This window comes from Lacerta agilis, chromosome 14, assembly GCF_009819535.1.
Source record: "Lacerta agilis isolate rLacAgi1 chromosome 14, rLacAgi1.pri, whole genome shotgun sequence".
Taxonomy (NCBI): Eukaryota; Metazoa; Chordata; class Lepidosauria; order Squamata; family Lacertidae; genus Lacerta; species Lacerta agilis.
Window position 1 is genome coordinate 24332495 of NC_046325.1, and position 27714 is coordinate 24360208.

Here is a 27714-nt window from a genome sequence, read left to right on the forward strand (position 1 = left end):
TGATTGCACAGAAGACATGAGTCATTTCATGTCTCCAATGGTAGTAGTTTCTTTACATATAAGGTAAGAAGTTTTGCAATATTTTCTGAAGAGTTACGAGCTATGTGCGTATTCATGCATCTCTTCCATCAGCACTTATTTACAAGGGGCAGTCCCCTTTTTTCCTGGTACCTGTCTTTTAGGGTAACTGCAGTTTCTTATTTGTCCTTTTTTTATCTCTGGGAATTAGTTGGAGATTATAGAGTTTGACCTTGAAGTTATATCTTTAAGGTGTGTGTATATCAGGGTTGCATCTTGTTCTTTGTGCATTGCATGTATACATATAAACTAGCAGCCACCATTTCTCCCCAGAGGCCCATCAGAATGACGCTACAGCATGATATTCCAGTGTTGGTGTCATGTTATCCTAATGGCTGGGGACGGGGGAGAGTATGACAGCCGCAAATGGACAATTGCCAGGAGAAAACACCACCACTACCAACAGTAAGCTACCCATCTTTTAAAAAAATATTACTCTCCACTCTCTCGGCTCCCTCAGCCTAAAAGCGGAGATGAGCACCACACCCCATAGTCGAATTCAACTGGACTTAACCGTCCAGGGGTCCTTTACAATTTTACCTTTACTCTCCCCTCCAATCAATTAAAAGTACTCAGTATTTGCAACCTGAGAACTGAGTTGTAAATCAGGTAGAGGACTTGTTTCAACACTTTTACAGTTTATGTGTGCATTATCTAAAAGAAATAAATCATTTTTCTTTCAAACGATTGATTTTCTTTCGTTCAGATTGAAAAAGTTAACTGAAGTATTAATAAACAAAAACTCATATGGATAATGAGTTAACTATAAAACTCTGTGCAACTTTATTCAAAAAGTAAATCACAGCTATTTCAATAGGACTTAAAGGTAAAGGTACCCCTGACCATTAGGTCCAGTCACAGACGACTCTGGGGTTGCGGCGCTCATCTCACTCTATAGGCTGAGGGAGCCGGCATTTGTCCGCAGACAGCTTCCTGGTCATGTGGCCAGCATGACTAAGCCGCTTCTGGCAAACCAGAGCAGTGCATGGAAACGCCGTTTACCTTCCCGCCAAAGCGGTACCTATTTATCTACTTGCACTTGAAGTGCTTTTGAACTGCTAGGTGGGCAGGAGCTGGAACTGAACAACGGGAGCTCACCCCCGTTGTAGGGATTCGAACCGCTGACCTTCTGATTGGCAAGCCCTAGGCTCAGTGGGTTAGACCACAGCACCACCCGCGTCCCAATCAATAGGACTTACTTCCTAGTAAGTATACACAGTTTTGTGAGTTCGGGGGGTGGGGAGGCTGTATGCCTGAGTACCTTCAAATTCCTGGATCTAACAAAGATTCAATTGCTGGAATTGGTAATGGCCCCTAAGTATGGTTTGTTAAGGTAACAAAGGAAGTGGCTCTGTGCCATAGGCCAAATAGGTATACCCTCTCCCTCGATTCTCTGGTAGTTAGAAGGACAAAATGCCAGAGTTGAGGTGTGAGAGCTAGAAGCTAGAAATTAGAAGCAGCCTGGGCAACTGAGAGATGGAGCCATGTCTAATTTCTGCTGGAATCCAAAGCTGTGGAGATGGGAAAAGCAAGAACTTCTTCGGGTGCTAATGCTGGGAGCCCCTCCATCATAGGCTCAGGTATATGTATATATCATTTCATATATCATATACCATACCATATATCATAAAAACACCACAGTCTTCACTGTTCCTCATTACAAAAGGAAGCACTGATCCTGGGTAAGTTCCTGAAACCCCTGGAATCTCGTACCACTCAGAGATAGGGGTAGTGTGCAACAATAGGACTGTAACACGGTTGCTGTAATCAGATGGCTATTTTTCCATCCATATCATATTGAGGACACATTGGATGGTGCATCTAACTGAACAACAGCAGATAAAGGTAAGTGGGTTTCCTTATCTAGAAGCATGGCAAGGGGAAGTGGGATGAAATATCTACTATCAACTGTACAGTGGGAAGGATTCCAGGAGAAGGGATGTCAAATGAACACCGCCTCAGGGCCTGCTTCATCTTTCCCCACCCCTGTTCTACCCTGGATTTTGTATCAACTGTGCTGTTAGAAGGCTTCCATGGGAGAATGAAAGGTCTGGTAGGAGGGGGTGGTATCTGTAGAAGTGCCTGGGCTTCTCATATTCTATTTCTGTAGTAAGGAGCCTGATAACTTTTAAATGTGTTAATGCCCCTTCTGCCCTTAGTAAGGAGGGGGGGTTGCAGTTAGCACGAGCCCTCCACGTGAGCAGGGGATGCCTGCATCCCCTGGCGCTATTGGGCGAGCTCTGGGTGCGGTGCCCAGCTGGCTGGCCAACCGGTGCAGCCGGCTAGGGCGTGCCCACTGCATTTAAGTGGGCCCGCAGCCAGAGCTACTGCTTGGTTTGTTTTTAAAACGCAATTTTAGGTTACCTTGTTCACTGGCTTGGAAGTATCTGTATCCTGAACAGCAGGTCATAATAAATTGTAAGAAAATAATAATGGATAATATAGTAATATTTGCAAGGGGGGTCAAGCAAAGTGAATGGGGAGGAAGCAATCTGCAATTATGTCAAAGGCAAGTGGATCTTGATGGGGCGGAATGGAATTGGAGGTTAATGAATGTGGAAGCAAATATTGTTTATTGTGAAAAAATTCTACCTGACTTTTTATCTATAATAATTAGGAGGCAACATCTGATACATCAGCCAAAGGAGCACCAACATACAAGTTCAGTAATAGACCCTCACATTGTTATAGGCACACAATCTAAGCACTTTCCATCCCTCCCACTGAAAACCTTGCCACAAAAAATATAGTATTAGAGGGGCTCAGGATTTAGTGCCTGGGGGCAATGAGCCATGAAACAGTGGTGCTTTCCTGCTACAATCTTGACTTCAAGAGTGAGTGTATGTATGTACGTAAATGCAGGATTGCAGCTCCTTTACTTCTGGTGCAATAGTTCACATGTTGGTTACTTAATATGTAGTATCCTGCACTAACCACAACAGTGGTGTACTTGACGGAGCATAGGATGTGGTTCATTGCATTACTGTCAGAGACGCCACAACCTAGCCACTTCCACATTGTTGAAACAATCAACAATAACATCCGTACACTTGACTGCTTCTGCTGAAATTCATTGCTAGTGTGCAGTAAATTGATTTTAACCTACAATTATGCAAACAACAGTACCATTGTTCGGGCTTTCTGGTGTCCAGTGGTAGGCAGGTAAGTGATTTATTTGCCTGTGTCATCTCCAAAAGTATGAAAAGTTACTGCAGCCTGACTCATGTAATGCACCAGGGTAGAAACTTCTCTTACTTTTGGAGATGACGGAGGCACAGGCAAATAAACTACTTATCTGCCTACCACAGGGCACAAGAAGGCCTGAACAATGGGACTGTTTCTGTCACTTCTTAATAATTAGCATTCAAAATGGTAGGTTATCTGTTGTCTGTTGTGTGTTTCACTTTGTTCTACCTTGTGTAGCTCACACCCATGTGATATATGTTGCTACTGACGATATAAAATGTTTGTGCTTATTCCCAAAGAATGCAACAAAATTCCTTACCAAATGCCGGGGTTCGGTGCTGGAGCTCCTCGTGCGTAAGCTTAAGCTGCCCACGCACGAGGTACCAGTAGCGGGGAAAAGCGGCCAGCGTTCCACGTGCTTATGAGCACGGGCGCCGGCCAAGTCTCACAATCTGAAGGAAGCTGAGTAAGACGGAAAATGACTCCGAAGGTGTGTGAGTTCTTGAATGCCTTCTAACTAAAATAATGCCTCGAAAACTAATGGATGCCTCGAAAACCAATGGATGCCTCGAAAACCAATGGATGCCCTGAATCTGAACCAGGAAAACCAAACCAAGGACGTTATCTAAGTTTTGGTTAAAGTTAAAAAAAATCTTTAAATCTTTTTCCCTTTTCCCCAAAGAACGACAGACACCGAGTATATCTTTTAGTGGCTTTGGCAAAACCCGCGTAGGCTCGTTTCTTGCCCTAAGCTAAGTTTCCCTAAGCTCTCAGTCCCTGCGTGCCCAATCTTCCGCGATACTAAACTAAATAATACTAAACTGAAATATCTTCCGCAAATCTAGCCCTAGGCTAAACCTAAAAGCCTAACTAAAGCTAAACCGAATACCTTCCGCGAACTAAACCTAACTAAAAGAAAAACCCATCCAACCCAACCAGCCCGCTCCCAAAATCCCTTAAACTAAACTTGACTTCAACTGAAAGAACTAAAGAAGAACGAACATGAACGTGCCTAAGCGGGGAGCCTCAGCCTTTTATTAGGGAACAGATGTGACATCACGATCGATACCTCAACCAATAAAACCACTGTTGCTGCCCTCCAAAAAGGCGGGAAGCAGGGTTAACGCTCATTGATAACTTTGAAACATTACCGGGACTACAAATTAAAGGCGGATTAATCTTATTGGCAAACCGACTGTTCATTCTTACTTTCACTTTCGCTTTCACGCGTAAGGATACAAAAAGTAGTTCTCAATAACCATTAAAATAAACAATTAACCGCGGATCTTTTAACGGATCCACGCAGTGTATTCCGACAACCAAAAGAATGCTAGAGGATGAGGAATTCTCTCTAGTACAGCACATTTGGGGGTTGGGGAATAAAATTAAATTAAATGCTGTCAGCTATAATACATACAACCCAGATGCAGTCTACTGCATTTAGATTCCTTGAATTCTTCTCATAGGTACAAGTTTGCTGAAGTCTTTTCTAACAATGTCCTTGAACTCGTTGTTCCTCAGGCTGTAGATATAGGGATTGAACATGGGAGTCAGGATAGTGTAGAAAACAGAGAAGACTTTGTTCAGATCCCTCAATGTATCAGTCTTTGGTAATATGTACACTACGATAAGGGTACCATAGAAAATGGTGACCACAATAAGATGAGAGGAGCAGGTAGAAAATGCTTTCTTCTTGCCACTGTTTGAAGGGATTTTCAAAATGGTGCTGATGATGCAAACATAGGAAGCGAAGGTCAGTATCATTGGTGGCATGGTGCATGCCGATCCCAAGGCTGACATCAACATTTCTGTCTGATGAGTTTCACTACAGGAGAGCATTAACAATGGTGAGTAATCACAAAAGAAATGGTCAATTACATTGGGGCCACAGAAATTCAGCTGAGATGCAAAGAATGTTGTAAATGCAGTAAGCACAGCACCAAGTATCCAAGGAGCGAAGGATAGGAGAACGCATAACCTACTCTTCATGATGGTTACATAATGCAGTGGTTTACATATTGCTATATACCTGTCAAAAGACATCACTGATAAGAGATAACACTCAGTACAAGCAAAAGAACCAAAGAAATAGAACTGCAGAAAACACCCGCTGAAAGAAATCCCATGATAGCCATTAATCAAGCTAGCCAAAAGCCTAGGGAGAAGAGTTGAGGTGTAGCAGGTCTCTAAAACAGACAAATTCCCCAGGAAAAAGTACATGGGCTTGTGAAGATGGTGACTGGCTAGGACTGCTGCAGCTATAAGGAGGTTTCCAGCAACTGTCACCAGGTAGATAGCTAAAAACACAACAAAGAGGAGAGTCTGCCATTCAGGAAGAGAACTGAATTCCAGGAGGATAAATTCTGTCACTGTCGTTTGATTGTACTTTTGTATTTTTGCCATGAGTTATTCCATCTAGAGACAACATATTTTCTAAAACAGAAATCACAAATGTAAACATGATGTGAGTGCCACCTGCTAATCCATATATTTAATACTATCTATCTACCCACAGTATTTAGATAAATCACATTGTGTAAGCTGAACTAAGCCATTATTAGAAATATTTTGCTTCTCTATGTTGAGTCAAAATAACGATAATAATATAGATACCAGACAGACCAATAAAAATGGCTGTGTTGTTGAACATAATCAAAATGTATGTGAGCAGAAGTAGGGAACATAAACAGAAATTGGCAACATCACTCTGAACACATTTCCTGCTCACTTATTTCTAGCTTTTATGCCTGATGGCGTCAGAAGGTCAACACTCTATATAATCTTCATTCGATTTTAGTGAAAAGGCAACTTAGTAATGCCCTCTATAATATCTCTTTATTTGCTCTTGTTATACCAGTGAAATTGGCTTAATTCCTACAACCTTAACACACACACAGGGGGTGTGGAGAGACAGATTTATCTGTCACTGTTTCCTATTATTAGGGCTGTTATGCCATATGAAGAAGTATGCAAAATGAGGACAGACCACGAATTAGTTAATGGTGTGTGTGTGTGTGTGTGTGTGTGGAAGTGTCTATGAAGAAATGCATGTGGAGACAGAGAAAAAGATTTGTCAAATATGAACATACCTGGTAGCATTTGCTTATGTAAATACGTGCATATAAGGCAGTGGAGGTAAACCTTTTCTCGCAAGAGCTATGCATCAAATCCGAAGTGCACACTACAAATATAGCTCTTAGTGCTTGGCAGAAAGTTTTGACCATCAGAGCTGGAACATAAGATTTGTACACGGTACTTAATTAAGATGGATATACTCTGAGTGGAACACAACCCTTTGTCCCTTGCCTCATAGTGAACGAGTACCCATATTTTGCAATGTTTAACCAGTACCATAAAGGATCTCCTAACCCCTGTGCTATAAAACAGCAGAATATTTGCAGCAGCTACTGAGAGAGGTCAACACTCCATCAAATAGTAGAATTGGAAGGGACCCTGAATGGCATCTAGTCCAACCCCCTGCAATGCAGGAATCTCAACTAAAGCATCCATGATACATGGTCATCTAATCTCTGCTTAAAAACCTCCAGTGAAGGAGAGTCTACCACCACCTTCCGTGGGAATCCGCTCCACTGTCAAACAGCTTTTGTAATATCCCTAGAAATCTCCCTCTCTTTCAACCTCTCACACACAAACCTTTGTACCTTCAAAGATGTTCTCCCAATCAGTGCTTTGACCTCTTCTTTCAAAGTATCAGGATAGCTGGATATAGATCCTTTGGTACTTTCCCATTTCTCTCCTCAGACAAAATGTTTAACTACAATAAAGGTCTGCACACAGCGTTCCAACCTATTTTTTCTGACTACATCTGGCAGTTCTTCATTTTTACTCTGTGAATAAGTAAATTCTCTGGGCAGCTCTGCCAAAGGGAGTTCCAAGTCAAGTCTTTAGTGAAAGTTCCTTTCAGAAAATAAAAGGACAATGGGGACCTTTCAATGGAATGTATTAATTTCTCACACTTCCCTCCCTCCCTTCTATAGAATGGAAATAAGCATGGGGGGGGACACGTGCCTAATTATGTCTGACACATGAGGCACTGCATCTACCAGGGAGACTGCAGGCCTACTGCAGGCCAGGCAGAGTTGGATGAGGGAGGGAACAACCTGAAGAAAGAGAGAATGCATGTGCTTTTGTAAATTAGTAAAATCTTTAATAAAAATTATTTATATATTTTTAAAAAGACAACATGTAGCAGGTGCCTGTGACCTCCCTAGCTTGCATCTTCCCTGCAAGGTGTACCCTTGATAGCAACCTAAGGTTGTGGCTTCAGGGTGGGGGTCACGGTGTTACAAGACAGGGGTAGGTTCTCTTGGCGACATAGCCTTAAGAGGCATGTCAGGAGATCCTCTGATAACTGGGTGCAGGGTTATCAGGTGTTCTAGAGCGTTTTCCAGGTGGCCTACTGCAAACGAGACTACTGGCACCTCAACAACCACATGGGTGTTTTTTCTCAAGGCTCAGGTCCTGGCTGGGGGTCCTGTAGCTATTGCCTTTGATGAGGCATTTTGCCAGCAGGCACATCACAATCAGAATTCATAATGGGACCTCCATAATAACAAGCTCTGACTTGTTCAATCCAAAATGTATTCATAGTCCTTTCTTTCTCAACTCTATCTCTGCCAGCTCAGAATATTTCTTAGTGTCTCCATCCATGGTTTCCTTCCCCTTCTCCAACATCATAACTGCACCATTTGGTTATTTCACCCTCCAGGAACCATTGTGGAGGTCCTCTCGATTTCATTATCTATTGCCTCCAGCTTTACCATTCCATTCTCCTGTTCTGGAAATCCTCCATCAGTATTTTTTTCCAGGTACTCTGTAACTTCTCCAGGCTCAACTTGTCCAGTACATTTTTATTCACCATTTTATGCATCTCTGCAGTCAGTGGAATGTTTTTCAATATTTTCACCATACTGAGTGCTTTCTTTGAGATCCACACAGTCCTTGCTTATCAAAAGTACATTCCTAGCTTTCTTCTCCCACAGCAGCACAGCCATGTAGTTTCACATTACAATCAGCAGATTCACCAGTGAGGTGGAGGATCAAAAATAAAGTGAAATAAAATCAAAACAACTCAGAGCTCCTCTTAGCTGTTTAGAAACTTTCTTAGGTACGTATATTTAAATAACGCTTTTTGTTCTATTTTCTTTTCAGCCCTCTAGTGTCATCTCCTCTTAAGTGAAGCAGTCAGGACTTATTTCAGATGAGCCATTTAACCAGCAGACAGAAAACCTCATTCATAATTTATAGTAGTTTCAGAAGTAGTTGCTATTAAGTGGGGTTTGGATAAGATTGCAGTTCTTCCTCTTCCCGGTCACTCACCCAAACAGCTTCCTTGAAGGTTTCTCAATCCCAAAGTGAGAGAGCAACCCTTCTAGAGCACAGGAAGTTAATTCCTGTTATCTCTTTTCCTCAGAATCAGAATGAAACTTTCAAGCCAGTCTTAAATAGCTACAGCTAAATTTAGCGTTACTTTGATCTTGCCGCTGTCAGAGAGAGACGGACTTCCTCATTTTAAATCTCTCTCCGTAAGCCTAATTGCAATACTTTAAGTCCAAATTAAGTTCCGTACTTACAGATTCCTTTTCTAAAGTCCAGATTGAGGAAAAGCGGAGCGCTCAAAATCCAGAAGCTGGCCGCTTCATTTCCCCAGTTGGAGACGGCTTCTACAGCCCCGTGCCGGAGCCCGTTCACTCAAGCCTCCCTTTTACAAGGGGAGCCTGAGAACGGGTTGGCACCATGGGGCCTACTAGAAACCCTGGACCACGGGACTCTCTTCGCGTGGTTTACCGGAGCCCGCAGCGTGGTTGCAGTGCTCCTACCCCTGAGGAAACCGGAGCTGTCTCGGAGCCGAGACAATTCCCAACTGCTGGGAATGGCGCTCACACCGGAAGTATAGGCAAATATAGGCAAATGAATTTTCATGCCAATCTATCCATAGAGATGGGCGAATAAATTGTGGTGGTGTCACAGGACTGCACATGCCAGCTATGTCCCCATTGGCTCCACCCCAGTCTTCATTCATTGAGGCAAAAGGTCTGAAAGAGAGTATTCACTGCAACCGGGAATCCTCTAAAATCTGTGCTCTTTGCTGCACAGAGGATTCTTTTCCTTCTATTTCTTTTTTAAAAATATTGAAAAATTGCAAACATAACAATAAGTAAGAAGATAAAGAATAAGAAATTTAAACCATAAAGCGTCAGAGCCTGGAAGGACAAAAGTACAAAGATATGTTGTAGTTCCAAAGAAATAATCAAGTATTAATTCATACAAGGATCCCCTTTACAAATAATAAAGGTTTATAAAAATAAAAGTATACCTCACCTGTTAGTTCAATCAATAATAATAATAAATATTTTATATAGTCTTAAATGAGCCACACATTTGCATACACTGATGGCAGTGAGTGAACACGTTCCTCATTATTTTTATAAGAAACAAATTCAAGACACAAAATAAAAAGCTCCGCCTTTTAGATATTTTAGTTTATGAGCTATCTTTTCCAGAAAGGCCATTTGACAAACCATTGAGTACCAGCAATAAACAGTATATGGATTGGTAAACAAATAAATGGCAGCATGGTGGATCAGATTTATGAATGAGCACATGCAAAACTGACATAGGATGAAAATTGACTGATACATCTCTATTTAGGGCATCCTTTAGTGGCTCATTTCCCCCCAATACAACAATATGATGGGTCACTGTAAGATATTTCAATGACAGTTCATGGCAGGGTGGGAAGATATAATCTGCAGCCCCAGACAGTCAAACGTTGTGGGACCTGTCTGGCATGAGGAATTCAACAGTTGTCAGAAGATGACACGTGTTAATGGTGCCTTGCCATTGTTAGGCAGGCAGGCTTCCAGAATCACAACAAAATCTAAACCCTGCATTTCTGGCAGAGCTTTAAATCCAAGGAGGTTAAATTGCTGTCACAGTTGTTGGATTAACATCAGTTCTGTAGTCCCAACAGACTACAAAGGGTGGAACACTAGGTTTTGGAAATGTCTCCACTCTTCTGAATGATATTGTACATGTATATGCTCTGTATCTTTAAAAAAAAGCCTTCAATATTGTCAGTTTCATTAATTTCACTGGTGGACTTTTGAAATTGCAAGTCACAAATCACTTACTCCAAAGTGCTTGTATTGTTTTCAGTTTGTCTCCTCAGTTACAGAAGCATTTAGTTTTGATGCATTTGGTTTCCTTCCATTGTTCTCTCAGGCACAAATTTGCTGAAGGCTTTTGTGAGTGCTTGCTTGAAGTCTCTGTTCCTCAGACTGTAGATGAAGGGATTAAACATGGGAGTCAGGATGGTGTAGCAAAGAGAAAAGATTTTGTTCAGATCCCTCAGTGTGTCGGTGTTTGGTAACATGTACACTATGATAAGGGTACCATAGAAAATGGTGACCACAATAAGATGAGAGGAGCAGGTAGAAAAAGCTTTCTTCCTGCCACTGTTTGAAGGGATTTTCAAAATGGTGTTGATAATGCAAGCATAGGAGGTCAAGGTCAGTATCAATGGTGGCATGATGCCTGCGAATCCCACCACTGTCATCAACATTTCTGCCTGCTGGGTTTCACCACAGGAGAGCATTAACAATGGTGTATAATCACAAAAGAAATGGTCAATTTCATTGGGGCCACAGAAATCCAGATGTGATGCACAGAATGCCGTAATTGCAGTAAGTACAGCACCAATAATCCAAGGAGCAACCGATAACTGAACACATAGTCTGCTGTTCATGAGGGTTACATAATGTAATGGTTTACATATGGCTACATACCTGTCATATGACATCACAGATAAGAGGTAACACTCAGTGCAAGCAAAACAGCCAAAGAAATAGAACTGGAGGAAACACCCACTAAAAGAAATCCCATGATAGTCACTCAACAAGCTAGCCAAAAGTTTTGGAAGGGTTGTTGAGGTGTAGCAGATCTCTAAAATAGACAGGTTCCCCAAGAAGAAGTACATGGGTTTGTGAAGTCGATGATCAGCGAGGACTGCTGTAGCTATAAGAATGTTTCCAGCAACTGTCACCATGTAGATTGCTAAAAATATAACGAAGAGTGGAGTCTGCAGTTCAGGAAGCGTCTTGAATCCTAGGAGGATAAATTCTGTGACCAATGTTTCATTATCCCTTTCTTTTTTCATCACAAATTGTTCCATTCTGAGACTAAATAAGTGCTGGAACAGAAAGCACAGATATAAACATTTTGTGAGTGCCATCTGCTTAACTCCATGAATAGAATCTATCTATCAACCAACACCCTCTAGATAAGTCCCATGGTGTATAACTTCTTAGTGATGTAGCTATGAAAGTTAATCAAATTATTATAAATATTCTATGTATGTATCCTGGATTAATAATTCCTTTTAAAAATATGGAGACTAAGATAATGTAGAATGAATGACAATGTTGAACAAAATCAAAACATATGTCAGAAGAGATGGTAAACATAAACTGCCATTGGCAGAAAATATATTCTATCACTCAGAATATATTTTGTGTTGCTATATTCACTTCTTTCTAGCACCTGCATCTGATGACATTAGAAGGGCAACACTCTATATAATCTCCATTTCATTTTAGCCAAAGGACTGTGAAGAGCTCCTGAAATTATCATTTTGGTTGATATTACTAATTCATATCCATCTTACTGGAAATAGTTCCTCCCACCCCATGTCTATTCCCAGATATAAATGATCTGAAATTAAAATCTTAAGAGCCGTAGAGAACCTCATATACGTATGAGAGAGATGGAGACAGAGATTGGTTATGTTGATAAACAAACATAAGGCCATGAATAAGTCAGATTCTTAATTTGTTGTTGTTGTTGTTGTTCAGTCGTTCAGTCGTTTCTGACTCTTTGTGACCCCATGGACCAGAGCACGCCAGGCACGCCTATCCTTCACTGCCTCTCGCATTTTGGCCAAACTCATGCCAGTCGCTTCGAGAACACTGTCCAACCATCTCATCCTCTGTCGTCCCCTTCTCCTTGTGCCCTCCATCTTCCCCAACATCAGGGTCTTTTCTAGGGAGACATCTCTTCTCATGAGGTGGCCAAAGTACTGGAGCCTCAGCTTCAGGATCTGTCCTTCTAGTGAGCACTCATGGCTGATTTCTTTAAGAATGGATAGGTTTGATCTTCTTGCAGTCCTTCATTGCAATTACAATGAGCATACTCTGAGTAGAACGTAGTTGGATGCAGCCCTATATCCCTTGCCTCATAGTGAATGAGGACCCACAAAACATATTTATTTAACCAGTTCCGTAAAATATCTCCTCACCATCACTCCTGCTAGACCCATTACTCTGCTATGAAATCAATACAAAATGTGCAGCAGGTCCTGAGAGAGGTCAACACTACATCTGATTATGTTCTCTCTATCTATCATCTATCATCTATCTATCTATCTATCTATCTATCTATCTATCTATCTATCCCTGAAACTGCCCCCATCTTCTACATTCATTTCCAGAGACCATTTTACCTTGAAAAGTGTTCTGCCAATCACTGCTTTGACCTCTTCTTTCAAAATATCAGAACAGCTGGATATAGACCCTATGACACTTCTCCATTTCCTCAAACAAAACATCTGAGTACAATACAGGTTTGTGCACAGCATTCTGGCCTATTTAGTTTGATTCTATCGTGCCATTTTTTTATATTTTCTCTAACACAATGTGAACTCTCTGGGCAATTCAGCAACAGGGAGTTCCAAGCGATATCTGGGCAATTCAGCCACAGGGAATTCCAAGCCGATGCTGATTTCACAAAACAAAAGGGCAAAGGGGACCTTTCAGTGAGATGAATTTATGTCCTCCATAAATATATGGCTATCATTAATCACCACCTAATTATCTTTGTCAATGGAGTCTCAAGAGGAGATGTCTAATGAGCCATGATTCCTCCCCAGAAATCTGGCCTGATTTTCACCCAACACTGGGGTCTGTCTAAATTATTTCTGCTGCACTCACCATCCACAAAATGCACCTTTCAGACTATGAAATCCAACAGTGATTATGTCTAAATCCTAAAGAGAAAACTAGTGTGACATCTCTGTAGAAGTTGCTCTGCAAGGGAGTGCAGAATGGAGCTGGGAGTGTATCTGTTGTATGAGTTCTTTGATGCCCTTCCATGGGATCACACATCACCCACCCCCCTGAAGAGCTGTACCTTCCTTTGGACAACAACAATCACAATCTGAAGAAGGTATCTGAAGAAGTGTGCATGCACACGAAAGCTCATACCAAGAACAAACTTAGTTGGTCTCTAAGGTGCTACCGGAAAGAATTTTTTATTTTGTTTTGACTATGGAAGACCAACACGGCTACCCACCTGTAACTGGAACAATCACAACGTATGTGTTTCCTGAAACAGCCCATAATTATTCTATCTCTTCCTCCATTACCACTTGGCACTTTTGTATTCCTTCCCTTCATCCCCAGAGAACATGGCAAATACATGTTCTCTGCTGCATGCCAGGGGAGAGGGCAGTGCAACAATGAAAGTAGTCACCTAGTGGAAGGGTGGGGTCTCAGACACTGGGAATCTTCTAACAGCCATCTTCTGAGAATTCTGTAGCTCTGAATTTCCTTCACTGAGCCATCACTTGGACTGGCAGGTCCAAAGGTCCCCTACAACTCTCTCATTCCATGACCCCCACATCACAGAGTATCTCTTTTTTATTAGCCAACACTAATTACAGTACATGTAAATCTTAATGGGAAAACCAGTGTGCCATCTATTGAGAAGACACTATGCTAGGGATGGGGAATGAAGCTGGGTGGGTGAGTTTATCTATTGTAGGAGTTTTCAGATGTCAGGTTGACATCTGAAATTCCTCTGAGGGTAAGGGTGCACACATTAAGACTCCAACCCGATAAATTCCCCTCAAACTCCCTCCCCCCATTTGCTCCAAGTCTAAGGTTGTGCCAAATAGCAGCATTTTGTCTGTTGGGTGCTTTATCTCAAACATAGGAGCCAACTCCGAGGGGCTGAGGGGCCTTCACCCCCCCAATAAAATATATGAGGGGCAGCCCCTCCCAAGTTGATGGTCATTGCCATTCAAATGGTGAGCATGCACTGCATCATGCCCCCCACCCCCAAAATATTTTTTCCTTTTTTAAAAAATAGGAGTTTATTGGATTTTCCAGATTAAACAAATTACAAATACACACCATACATACAAAACAACACAATACACCCAATACACACAAAACAACACAATTAATTAAGAATCCTTCACTTCTTTAAAATCCTAAACTTGGGACTTCCTCACGACCTCTCTTATGCGTTCATTTCTAATCTTCTTCAGTAACTTTGTAACATTGTAAAATCTAGTTTCTTACATCAAATCTTAGTCTAACAATTATAATCAACATATCTTAAATCATACAACTTATTCTTATCAAATAAAACATCAAATTTCAAATCTTAGCTTCTTATATCCTTTCTTCTCTTTACTTAGTAGAGCTGTTGCTCTTGTTGCTTCTGATTCCAACTTCAAAAATATATAAATCAATACATTTTAATGAAAACCTAGGTATTTCTTCCATTCTCAAAATCCTTTTCCCCCTCTGATGTCAGAGTACCATGATCAGCATTCCTAATAAATCTCTTAAGTCCCTTTACCCCACACCCCTCCTCACCATCCTTCCCCCTCCCATTTCCCCCTCCCACCAGGCTCCCCCCCCCCACATTTTCCCAGTCCAGGTTCTTCTTCTCCCAGAATGATACAATTTCCTTCTTCTTCCTGAATGTCACATTTTCCTTGGTACATGCAAGCCAAAACATTATCACAAAGTATCTTTTCTCCACTCTCCAATTCAAATTGTATTTCCCAGAATTGTTGTTCCAAAGTCTCTGGGCTGCCACCCCAGAAACCCGCTATACTGTCCCGGTTACCAGCTTCCGACCTCTCACGTCCTGGAAACTTCTCTTCTTCTTGTACTTGTGCCTCTTCTTCTTCAGATAAAATCTCTGGAATATAATTCTCTCCAACTATTTCTTGGAGTAGTTCATCAGTACAATTCTTCCAAGTACTTTGAATCTGAGTAAACTTATCAATGACATTCTGTTGCAAAAGATGTAATTCCAACAATATTTTCCCCTGCAATGGAATCATTGTTGGGTCTGGGGAGACCGTGGGAACCAAACAGGCAGGAGTAGGCAGGAAATAACAAAGTTTCAGTACTTTTCCATCTTCAATGACCAGCTCCCAGCCGCCATTTCCCCCTTAGTCAGAGGGTTAACTTTCTCTCTCTTTAATTCACAATCCATAGGAAGAAATAAATCAAAATTCTCAGTCTTGCCCCAAACAGGGGTTTCTTAAGTATCCAGAATCAGCATGAAACTTTCAAGCTAGTCTTAAATAGCTACAGCTAAATTTAGCATTACTTTGATCTTGCCGCTGTCAGAGAGAGACGGACTTCCTCATTTTAAATCTCTCTCTGTAAGCCTAATTGCAATACTTTAAGTCCAAATTAAGTTCCGTACTTACGGAACTATCCAAGAGCTTTGATTGCACTTAATAATGATCTCAGGGTCAGTAGTAAGTAATAGTAAGCAGTGAGTAGTAAGGAATGAGACAGGCTCTTAGGTTATGCTATGCTTTTAATAGGTTATGTTATACTCTGGATTATGTTATGTTTTAATAGATTATGTTTTAATAAGGATGAGAGTGTTGGAGATATGTGCAAATGTGTATGGTAAATCCAGTCTTTGGGTGTTTGATTTTCGTTGTTGTGTATACTGTGTATATACGGACAATGACAATAAATAAATCTTATTCCTTTTTTAAAGTGCAGATTGAGGAAAAGCGGAGCGCTCAAAATCCAGCAGCCAGCCGCCGTTTCGTTTCCCCGGTTGGAGACGGCTTCTACAGCCCCGTTCTGGAGCCCGTTCACTCAAGCCTCCCTTTTACAAGGGAAGCCTGAGAACGGGTTGGCACCATGAGGCCCGCTAGAAACCCTGGACCACGGGACTCTCTTCCTGTGGTTTACCGGAGCCCGCAGCGCGGTTGCGGTGCTCCTACCCCTGAGGAAACAGAGCTGTCTCGGAGCTGAAACAGTTCCCAACTGCTGGGAATGGCGCTCACACCAGAAGTCCCCAAAATATATTTTTTCTATCAAGTTGGCATTCCTGATCTAAAACAATAAAAAAATGTTTGAAACAGAAGACCCAGAAGAGTGGGATTGTATGCTACAATAATATAGGCAAATGAATTTTCATGCCAATCTATCCATAGAGATGGGCGAATAAATTGTGGTGGTGTCACAGGACTGCACATGCCAGCTATGTCCCCATTGGCTCCACCCCAGTCTTCATTCATTGAGACAAAAGATCTGAAAGAGAGCATTCACTGCAACCGGGAATCCTCTAAAATCAGTGTTCTTTGCTGCACAGAGGATTCTTTTCCTTCTTTTTTTTAAAATATTGATATGTGAACAAAAAATTGCAAACTTAACAATAAGTAAGAAGATAAAGAATAAGAAATTTAAACAATAAAGCATCAGAATCTGGAAGGACAAAAGTACAAAGATATGTAGTAGTTCTAAAGAAATAATCAAGTATTAATTCATACAAGGATCCCGTTTACAAATAATAAAGGTTTATAAAAATAAAAGTATACTTCACCATCAATAATAATAATAATAAATATTTTATATAGTCTGAAATGAGCTTAAATGAGCCAGATATTTGCATACACTGATGGCAGTGAGTGAACACGTTCCTCATTATTTTTATAAGAAACAAATTCAAGACACAAAATAAAAAGCTCTGCTTTTCAGATATTTTAGTTTATGAGCTATCTTTTCCAGAAAGGCCATTTGACAAACCACTGAGTACCAGTAATAATCAGTATATGGATTGGTAAACAAATAAATGGCAGCATGGTGGATCAGATTCATGAATGAGCACATGCAAAACTGACATAGGATGAAAATTGACTGATACATCTCTATTTAGGGCACCCTTTAATGGCACATTTTTCCCCAATACAACAATATGATGGGTCACTGTAAGATATTTCAATGACAGTTCATGGCAGGGTGGGAAGATGTAATCTACAGCCCCAGACAGTCAAACGTTGTGGGACCTGTCTGGCATGAGGAATTCAACAGTTGTCAGAAGATGACACGTGTTAATGGTGCCTTGCCATTGTTAGGCAGGCAGGCTTACAGAATCACAACAAAATCTAAACCCTGCATTTCTGGCAGAGCTTTAAATCCAAGGAGGTTAAATTTCTGTCAAAGTTGTTGGATTAACCTCATTTCATCTTCCTATGGTTCATTTTATTCAATTCTGTAGTCCCAACAGACTACAAGGGGTGGAATACCGGGTACTAGGTTTTGAAAATGTCTCCACTCTTCTGAGTGTCATTGTATCTGTATATGTTCTGCATCTTTTAAAAATAGCCATCAATATTGTTAGTTTCATAAATTTCACTGGTGGGTTTTTGAAATTGCAAGTCACAAATCACTTATTCCAAAGTGCTTGTATTGTTTTCAGTTTGTCTCCTCAGTTACAGAAGCATTTAGTTTTGATGCATTTGGTTTCCTTCCATTGTTCTCTCAGGCACAAATTTGCTGAAGGCTTTTGTGAGTGCTTGCTTGAAGTCTCTGTTCCTCAGGCTGTAGATGAAGGGATTAAACATGGGAGTCAGGATGGTGTAGCAAAGAGAAAAGATTTTGTTCAGATCCCTCAGTGTGTCGGTGTTTGGTAACATGTACACTATGATAAGGGTACCATAGAAAATGGTGACCACAATAAGATGAGAGGAGCAGGTAGAAAAAGCTTTCTTCCTGCAACTGTTTGAAGGGATTTTCAAAATGGTGTTGATAATGCAAGCATAGGAGGTCAAGGTCAGTATCAATGGTGGCATGATGCCTGCGAATCCCACCACTGTCATCAACATTTCTGCCTGCTGGGTTTCACCGCAGGAGAGCATTAACAATGGTGTATAATCACAAATGAAATGGTCGATTTCATTGGGGCCACAGAAATCCAGATGTGATGCACAGAATGCCGTAATTGCAGGAAGTACAGCACCAATAATCCAAGGAGCAACCGATAACTGAACACATAGTCTGCTGTTCATGAGGGTTACATAATGTAATGGTTTACATATGGCTACATACCTGTCATATGACATCACAGATAAGAGGTAACACTCAGTGCAAGCAAAACAGCCAAAGAAATAGAACTGGAGGAAACACCCACTAAAAGAAATCCCATGATATTCACTCAACAAGCTAGCCAAAAGTTTTGGAAGGGTTGTTGAGGTGTAGCAGATCTCTAAAATAGACAGGTTCCCCAGGAAGAAGTACATGGGTTTGTGAAGTCGATGATCAGCGAGGACTGCTGTGGCTATAAGAATGTTTCCAGCAACTGTCACCATGTAGATTGCTAAAAATATAACGAAGATTGGAGTCTGCAGTTCAGGAAGCGTCTTGAATCCTAGGAGGATAAATTCTGTGACCAATGTTTCATTATCCCTTTCTTTTTTCATCACAAATTGTTCCATTCTGATACTAAATAAGTGCTGGAACAGAAAGCACAGATATAAACATTTTGTGAGTGCCTTCTGCTTAACTCCATGAATAGAATCTATCTATCAACCAACACCCTCTAGATAAGTCCCATGGTGTATAACTTCTTAGTGATGTAGCTATGAAAGCTAATCATATTATTATAAATATTCTATGTATGTATCCTGGATTAATAATTCATTTTTAAAAATATGGAGACTAAGATAATGTAGAAAGAATGACAATGTTGAACAAAATCAAAACATATGTCAGAAGAGATGGGAAACATAAACTGCCATTGGCAGAAAATATATTCTATCACTCAGAATATATTTTGTGTTGCTAAATTCACTTCTTTCTAGCACTTGCATCTGATGACATTAGAAGGCCAACACTCTATATAATCTCCATTTTATTTTAGCCAAAGGACTGTGAAGAGCTCCTAAAATTATCATTTTGGTTGATATTACTAATTCATATCCATCTTACTGGAAATTGTTCCTCCCACCCCCCACCCCCGTCTATTCCCAGATATAAATGATCTGAAATTAAAATCTTAAGAGCCGTAGAGAACCACATATACGTATGAGCGAGATGGAGACAGAGATTGGTTATGTTGATACACAATCATAAGGCCATGAATAAGTCAGATCCTTAATTACAATGAGCATACTCTGAGTAGAACGTAGTTGGATGCAGCCCTATATCCCTTGCCTCATAGTGAATGAGGACCCACAAAACATATTTATCTAACCAGTTCCGTAAAATATCTCCTCACCATCACTCCTTCTAGACCCATTACTGTGCTACAAAATCAATACAAAATGTGCAGCAGGTCCTGAGAGAGGTCAACACTCCATCATCTGATTATGTGTGTTCTCTCTCTCTCTCTCTCTCTCTCTCTCTCTCTCTCTCTCTCTATATATATATATATATATATATATCCCTGAAACTGCCCCCATCTTCTACATTCATTACATCTAGAGATTGTAAGTACTGTAATGCGAAGGAGATTATGCGTTGAAATATTTTAGTTGATATTTTAGAATGTAAAATGCTGTTTTATTTATTGATTTGTTTTACCTTGTGGGCTTATAGCCGAATAAAGTACTATCTATCTATCTACATTCATTTGCAGAGACCTTTTTACCTTGAAAAGTGCTCTGCCAATCACTGCTTTGACCTCTTCTTTCAAAATATCAGAACAGCTGGATATAGATCCTATGGCACTTCTCCATTTCCTCAGACAAAACATCTCACTACAATACAGGTTTGTGCACAGCATTCCAGCCTATTTAGTTTGATTCTATCGTGCCATTTTTTATATTTTCTCTAACACAATGTAAACTCTCTGGGCAATTCAGCAACAGGGAGTTCCAAGCGATATCTGGGCAATTCAGCCACAGGGAGTTCCAAGCCAATGCTGATTTCACAAAACAAAAGAGCAAAGGGAACCTTTCAGTGAGATGAATTTATGTCCTCCACCTTCCTGCCTCCTCCCCTCTATAGAATGTAAATAAGCATTGTGACATTAATTACATGCAAACCTTGCGTGACCAGGTGGCAACAGCCCCAGCCCCCAGGGATCATAAGGAAGGAATAAAGACTCTGACAACGTTATATGGAATTAAAATTAGGCCACAACTAAAAAATATACTGACGTGACTACAGTTCTGAAGAAGAAAGGAATCTTTTTCCGGTGGGAATTTCCACAATTCCTCTCCTTCAAGGATCAGAAGGTGAGGATAAGATCTGTTGAAGAGAAACAAAAGTTTCTGGACAAATATCCGGAGGAATTTGACCCAAGGAAGGAACACGAAGCACTTCTGGGAAGATTGGGTTTGCCATCAGGAATACCACCCAAGACTAGACAAGACGACAACGAGGACTCACAGGGAGCGACAGCACCGATACCAGCAGAGCATTAAAACATGGTGTTAAGATTTTTGACGTGGAATGTGAGAGGCAGTTGGACATCAAATTACAAAAATAAACTCCTCCTCCACACACACAAAAATTACAGGAAATGTGGCAGAAAAAAACCTTAAAATAATATAGCTACTACAAAGGGAGAGATAGAAAGCAGAGCCATTCCCATCAGCTCTCTTGAGAGACTACCTTCATTGATCTCCTCCTTTCTTGGAATTATTGTACTTATTGTAATATCATCTGGCCACCATACTAACTACTACAGCAATGTGCAGCCCGCCAAAGAACACAGAGTGCCCTGTTCCAGCAAGGTTAAATATCAGTTCTTGAACATTCATTGGTGCAATTCCATACAACAAGGTCAACCACAGGCTGGGATTCAAATCACCTGTCCGGAAGAAGCTGAGTCCAAAAAAGAAGTATCTAGGTGAAGCCAAGGTCAAAGCACAATAAAGCTGTCCAAAATTAACCCCCCCCCCCGGCAAACAGAGCTTCTGGCAAACAGGAGATCTGCCAAGAGATAGGGAAGATCAGGCTACCAGCTTCTGGAAACTAAAATATCTACACTTTTCTAGCAGCTATGATATCTGAATATATAAACTGATTTCTCAGACTACACTCAGTAGTAGCTGCAAGCACTTAATTCTGCTATTGATTCTTTGACTTGCAAGGAGGTCCTCAATCACAAGTCATGGAGATTCTTTGGGCTTTGGGGCATGCACTTGTTACAAAGTGGCCACATGAGGCTGAATTTTCAGGCATTTCTCTGGGGTTGGGTCAATTCAGCCTTCCACTCTAACTTAGAAGGGGAGTCTTCAAGCATTTGTGATATGGGATGCCTTAGAAGCATCCTTCCAAGGCAATCACTGGAATCTAGTGAAGTATGTCTTCAGGTACTTGGGATCTCATTTGCCCCCGGGTTCTCTGGGCTCTGGGAAGCTTGGGGTATTCTGGCAAGCAATCTGGGATCTGATCTTGGCCTGGCATATGGGGGAATAAACTGTGGTGGGGTCACAGGGCTGTGCATGCAAGCAATGTCCCCATTGATTCCACCCCAATCTCCATGCATTGAGTTGAAAGGGGAGTTGACATCTTTCTGCAGGGCCTGCAAGATGGAGCTGTTCCGCCAGGCCTTTGTTCTGGGCCCAGTCTGACCCCCTTCTTTCCATGAAACGCTGTATGTAAGTGCCCCCCTTGACCCTTTCTATCGGCCCATGTGGACCAGCACGGGCGACTGGGTCTGGCAAATATTTAATATTCCTACCTTCATGGCTGTGATTCATGGGTTGGCCACTTAAGTTTATTCTGATTTTACTGTGATTTTGAGCTGTGTTTTAATCAAGTGTTTGCGTGCTTGTGTTTTTAATGTTTTATATATTTGGTGTTAGCTGCCCTGAGCCTGATCTCGGCTGGGGAGGGCATGGTATAAATTATTATTATTATTAGTAGTAGTAGTAGTAGTAGTAGTATTCATACAATCCTCTGAAGAGAACCCTGTGCAGACAGTGCTCTTTGCTGCTCTTAGTGTGTTCACCCAAATGCTTGAAGAATCTCCCTTCAGAATTTTCTGTTCAACATGGGATGGCCAGGGTAGAGTCAGGAGGAATGGCGATGTTGACATTGTGTCTGAGGTACATAGTTTCATCATCATCATCATCATCATCATCTATTATTTATAACCCGCCCATCTGGCTGGGTTTCCCCAGCCACTCTGGACGGCTTCCAACAAAATACTAAAATACACCAAACATTAAAAGCTTCCCTAAACAGGGCTGCCTTCAGATGTCTTCTAAAAGTCTGGTAGTTGTTGTTCTCTTTGACATCTGGTGGGAGGACGTTCCACGGGGCAGGTGCCACTACTGAGAAGGCCCTCTGCCTGGTTCCCTGTAACTTGGCTTCTCACAATGAGGGAACTGCCAGAAGGCCCTTGGTGCTGGACCTCAGTGTCCGGGTAGAACGATGGGAGTGGAGACACTCCTTCAGGTATACTGGACTGATGCCATTTAGGGCTTTAAAGGTCAGCACCAACACTTTGAATTAATTAATCAAACCCTCCAGCTTTTAGTTAAGATTTATTGTTTTAATTTTTTTAAAAAAATACTGCTTGGACCGATTACAGCTGTGCCTCTTCCCACCTTATTTTACTTTATTGCTTCATTGTTTTATTATCTTATTGTTTTATTGCTCCGCTGATGTGTCCACATGCTGCCCCTGTCTGCAGCTTTCCCAATGCTTTGGTTTGCTGGTTCCATCCCTGTTTTTCCTTCCACATACTTTGAAGTCCTGAACAGGTCTCACATAAGTATAATTATTTTAGCATGGGTTTTTATGTGACTAATGAATGAATGATAAAACTGAAATGGGGCGAAATTTAACTGATCCATTCCTAGCTGGGACAGTCCTTAAGTTTTCATAAGGCCCCAAGATATTGTTATGCTGGGGAGAAATTTCAGTAACCTCTTCTAGCAGGGGTAGGGACATAAAGATGTGAGTGGTAGGTCCTACCTGGGCATGGGGACACTGGAAGCTGCCCACGGATTCCACATGCTAATGGTTTCTAGGCTCTGTAGAGTCTGCCTTTCAGACACAGCCTGAAACCCCAGAAGGTTAAATTTTTGTGACAGTGGTTGTATTAACCCTCTCCTTCTTCCTACAGTTCAATCTCTTCAGTTTTGCTGTCCCAACAGTCAACTGAATCAATATCTAATGAAATATATGCAGGGAATTTGATAATTCAAATGCAATACTCAAAGCTGATTTCAGCTATTGCATGCAAAGAGCCATCTGAAAGTGAAACTGTGTCCATCAACATCTCTCTAAAAAAAACCTGCTAAATATGTGAATACAGTGGTGCCCCGCTAGACGAATGCCTCGCTAGACAAAAAACTCACTAGACGAAGGCATTCGTCTAGCGGGAGGCTGCCCCGCTAGACGAAAAAGTCTATGGGGCTGCCTCGCAAGATGAAAATTTTTCGTCTTTTTTTTTCCGTCTAGCGAAAGCGTGGCTGTCATTGCCGCTTCGCTAGACGAAAAACCCACTAGACGAAAATTTTCGCAGAACGAATTATTTTCATCTAGCGGGGCACCACTGTATCTCTGCTACAGAGTCGAATGAGCAAATGCAGCCATTCTAGATAGAACTTTATGGGACATTGAGTTTTTTTGCATCTGTTTTCTAAGGGTACAATGCTACTAGTATTTAAAAATCCTTCCACCCTTCTAAGTGTCATATAGCTCAGCTGGTAGGGCATGAAATCTCAATCTCAGGGTCATGAGTTCAAGCCCCAGGCTGGGCATAAGATTCCTGCATTGCAAAGGGATTGGAGTATCTGACTCTTGTGGTTCCTTCCAACTCTAAGATTCTATGCAAATATATGGACATTCTTTTTTTAAAAAAAAGTCAATTGCATTTGTTTCTGTAATTATATTGCCACCTTCATTAAATTACAAATCACAAATTACATAGGCCTACTCAAAAGTGTTTCTATTGATTTCAGCTGGTCTTCTCAAAAGGAAAGTGGTTGGTGGGTTACCACTTACATTATTACAAAAGCATTTAGTTCTACTGGATTTAGATTCCTTGAATTCTTCCCATAGGTACAAGTTTGCTGAATACTTCTCTAACAGCGTCCTTGAACTCTCTGTTCCTCAGGCTGTAGATATAGGGATTGAACATGGGAATCAGGATGGTGTAGAAAACAGCAAAGATTTTATTCAGATCCCCCAGTGTGTCAGTGTTCGGTAACATGTACACCATAGTTAGGGTCCCATAGAAAATTGTGACTACGATAAGATGAGAGGAGCAGGTAGAAAATGCTTTCTTCTTGCCACTGTTTGAAGGGATTTTCAAAATGGTACAGATTATGCAAATGTAGGAAGTAAAGGTCAGGATCAATGGTGGCATGATGCATGCCGATCCCAAGACTGACATCAGTGCTTCTGCCTGTTGGGTTTCGCTACAGGAGAGCATTAACAATGGTGTGTAATCACAGAAGAAATGGTCAATTACGTTGGGGCCACAAAAATTCAGCTGAGATGCAAGGAAGGTTGTAAATGCAGGAAGCACAGCACCAAGTATCCAAGGAGCAAAGGATAGTTGAACACATAACTTACTCTTCATGATAGCCACATAATGCAGTGGTTTACATATTGCTACATATCTGTCATAAGACATCACTGATAAGAGATAACACTCAGTGCAAGCAAAAGAACCAAAGAAATAGAGCTGGAGGAAACACCCACTAAAAGAAATCCCATGATAGTCACTCATAAAACTTACCAAGATTCTAGGGAGAATTGTTGAGATGTAGCATATCTCTAAAAGAGACAAATTTCCCAGGAAAAAGTACATAGGCTTGTGAAGATGATTATTGGTTAGGACTATTGCAGTTATAAGGATATTTCCAAACATTGTCACTATGTAGATTGCTAAAAATATAACAAAGAGGAGAGTCTGCCATTCAGGAAGTGTCTTGAATCCTAAGAGGATAAATTCTGTCACCACTGTTTTATTTACTTTTTCTACTTTTGCCATGAATTATTCCATTCATCAACTAAATAATTATTGAAACAGAAACCACAATTGCCAATGTTATATGAATGCCACTTATTTATAAATATATAATCTTTCTATCCGCAAAATAGTTTGTTAAAATACTTAAGTGCTCCATAATTTTAATTCACATTCATTTTACTGTAAAGGGTTCTGTTCAGATAATTTTCAGAAACAGATGAGCTAAAACCTAAAACCTTAAGACACACAGATAAACACAGGGGGAGAGAGCAAGAGCGAGAGAGAGAGAGAGAGAGAGAGAGAGAGAGAGAGAGAGAGAATTGTCAGAATTGTTGTATACTATTCTCTGATTGAATGTAGTTGTTTTATCTTTGTTTTAAATAAAATTGAGGGAAGAATTGGCATATATGAAAATACATGATAGCATTGGGTTATGTTAATATGCACATGTAAGGCAGTTGTGGTGAAGTTTTATTGGCAAGAGTGTCACAAATCAAGTCAAAGTTCATAATACAAAATGTAGTTCCTAGCTTGGGGAATGTTTGACTATCAGCTCCCCAACCTACAATTTCTACAATCCTGCCGTGTTCACATACTTTGAAAACTGAAAACTGAAATGAATGCTTGGCAGATTACAGATCTTGGCAACAGCTTTGACCATTAATATATAGAAATGTTTACCTTTGTTTCAGGGAGGTGAGAACTGAGCCTCCTGACAATATGCCTTTGTTCATTTGCTTCCAGAAGTCTGCAACTTTATTAGGGGAATACTATGTGGTGGAATATTGAGCTGTGGAAAGAAGCTCTACTGTGTAAGGTTCAAATAAACCCAAGGAAATATCAGCAACTGCCACAAGTTTCATGAGACTAGTTCATGTGCAAAGTCAAACAAGCATAAGGTGAGAAAGCCTTGACGTATTCCAGATCACAGCCTTGGACACCTAAAACATATCACATCACAAGAAAACTAATAACAAGTTGCTTTAGACCGCTGATCAGCCCAGTCCATTCTGATTGAGGACTTGAGCTCTTGAGGACCCCAGGAAGACAACCTTTCTATGCTGTATCACTTGAAGTCCTATTACTTGGGGACTGAATATTGGAAAGTCTGCATTCATGATTTATAGCCAATGCCAGTTCTAATTAATTGACATGACTGGCAGAGGACTATCATAGGTCCTTTATTTCAACTGGTTTACCCTATGTCCCTTTCCCATAGAACGTATTTTCAATTATTTTAGTTCCATAAAGGATCTCCTCCTTATCCCTGCTAATAATATCGCCAGAGCTCCATCACTGTGCTATAAAATCAGTGGAATATTTGCAGCAGGTCCTGACAGGCATCATCACTCCATCTGATGATTTTGTAATATCCCTAGAACTTCCCCCTTGTTTCTCTCTAACACACACAGACCTTTGTAACTCCAAATATGCTCTCCCCATCAGTGCTTTGACCTCTTCTTTCAAAGTAGCAGGACAGCTAGCTATAGACACTATGGTACTTTTCCATTTCTTTCCTCAAACAAAACATGACTATAATAAAGGTCTGCACAAGACATACTAGCCTATTTTCTCTAACTACATCTTGCAGTTCTTTATTTTTTCCTCTGAGATGATGTAAATTCTCTGGGCAAAACTCCCACAGGGAGTTCCAGGTTAAGTCTTTAGCAAACACTTGTTTCAGATAATGAGCGCTTACTTGCCTTGCTGGTGAGCGACGTTTGCAGCCCGATGCTGCACCTCCTATGCAGACACATGCACCATTTTGGCTGTGCACATTCTCCTCGGTCACCATGAAGGCTCACGGGTTCCCGCCAAACCCGGTTGCGTGTCGAGACCCCAAAGCCGCCCTCCCGGGAATGAAATAAAAACACCAGGACACAGAATATAAGGTTAATGTGATTGGGTAAAAATTTGGCCACAACTTTATTGGTTAAAGCATGTGAGCGGTATTGGCTTAGGCATTGAGTGGACCTGACTATATCTGACTCCTGCCCGCAGAGCAGGAAGTCCAGTAAGGGTAAACCACTGATAAGGGGAGCCCCGTCGATTCAGACCAACTCGAGTTCCCCTTGGATTCCAATGGGGTCGTGGCATGGCCCTAGCCCCGCCCCGGACTTCGGACAAGATCCCACACCCCCGGATTCCTTTAACGGACTACCCTTAAGCTTGGAGGGGCAGGCGATGGCCAGGCCTCCCCTCCCCCAACATTAGGTCACTCAATGCCTAACCGCCACCTTACAAAGTTGTGACGATTGCTAAGTGGTAGGCGAAAACCAAATGGCCCAGCCAATCTGCCAAGTGGAAAAATTCCTACCAGGCCCCCGACAAGGGCAGGCGACCAACCGAAGTCCAAAGCAAGGCCATAGGGTGAAACCTGCCTACAGGGAAGAGAGGGAGGGTGGGAGATCCGAGGAAGCGAGCCGAAAGGAGGTCTCTCGGCTC

The 27714-nt window shown here is 41.2% G+C and overlaps 4 protein-coding genes across 4 annotated transcripts; all 4 read right to left on the bottom strand.

The window, feature by feature from the left end:
• Positions 1 to 4704: 4704 nt before the first annotated feature.
• On the bottom strand, positions 4705 to 5738 carry LOC117057902 (olfactory receptor 6B1-like). Its single transcript, XM_033168743.1, has one exon. The coding sequence runs from the start codon at positions 5665 to 5667 to the stop codon at positions 4705 to 4707; it is 963 nt and encodes a 320-aa protein (XP_033024634.1). The 5' UTR covers positions 5668 to 5738.
• A 4661-nt stretch (positions 5739 to 10399) lies between these two features.
• On the bottom strand, positions 10400 to 11458 carry LOC117058702 (olfactory receptor 6B1-like). The gene has a single exon (XM_033170038.1). The coding sequence runs from the start codon at positions 11456 to 11458 to the stop codon at positions 10469 to 10471; it is 990 nt and encodes a 329-aa protein (XP_033025929.1). The 3' UTR covers positions 10400 to 10468.
• A 6334-nt stretch (positions 11459 to 17792) lies between these two features.
• Positions 17793 to 18823, bottom strand: LOC117058990 (olfactory receptor 6B1-like). Its single transcript, XM_033170424.1, has one exon. It carries the CDS (start codon positions 18821 to 18823, stop codon positions 17834 to 17836), a length of 990 nt encoding a protein of 329 aa, XP_033026315.1. The 3' UTR covers positions 17793 to 17833.
• A 5504-nt stretch (positions 18824 to 24327) lies between these two features.
• On the bottom strand, positions 24328 to 25320 carry LOC117057903 (olfactory receptor 6B1-like). Its single transcript, XM_033168744.1, has one exon. The coding sequence runs from the start codon at positions 25288 to 25290 to the stop codon at positions 24328 to 24330; it is 963 nt and encodes a 320-aa protein (XP_033024635.1). The 5' UTR covers positions 25291 to 25320.
• Positions 25321 to 27714: the final 2394 nt, after the last annotated feature.

Coding starts and splice junctions, on each gene's coding strand:
- LOC117058990 (XM_033170424.1), bottom strand. CDS start 18,823: ATGGAACAATTTGTGATGAAAAAAGAAAGGGATAATGAAACATTGGTC.
- LOC117057902 (XM_033168743.1), bottom strand. CDS start 5,667: ATGGCAAAAATACAAAAGTACAATCAAACGACAGTGACAGAATTTATC.
- LOC117058702 (XM_033170038.1), bottom strand. CDS start 11,458: ATGGAACAATTTGTGATGAAAAAAGAAAGGGATAATGAAACATTGGTC.
- LOC117057903 (XM_033168744.1), bottom strand. CDS start 25,290: ATGGCAAAAGTAGAAAAAGTAAATAAAACAGTGGTGACAGAATTTATC.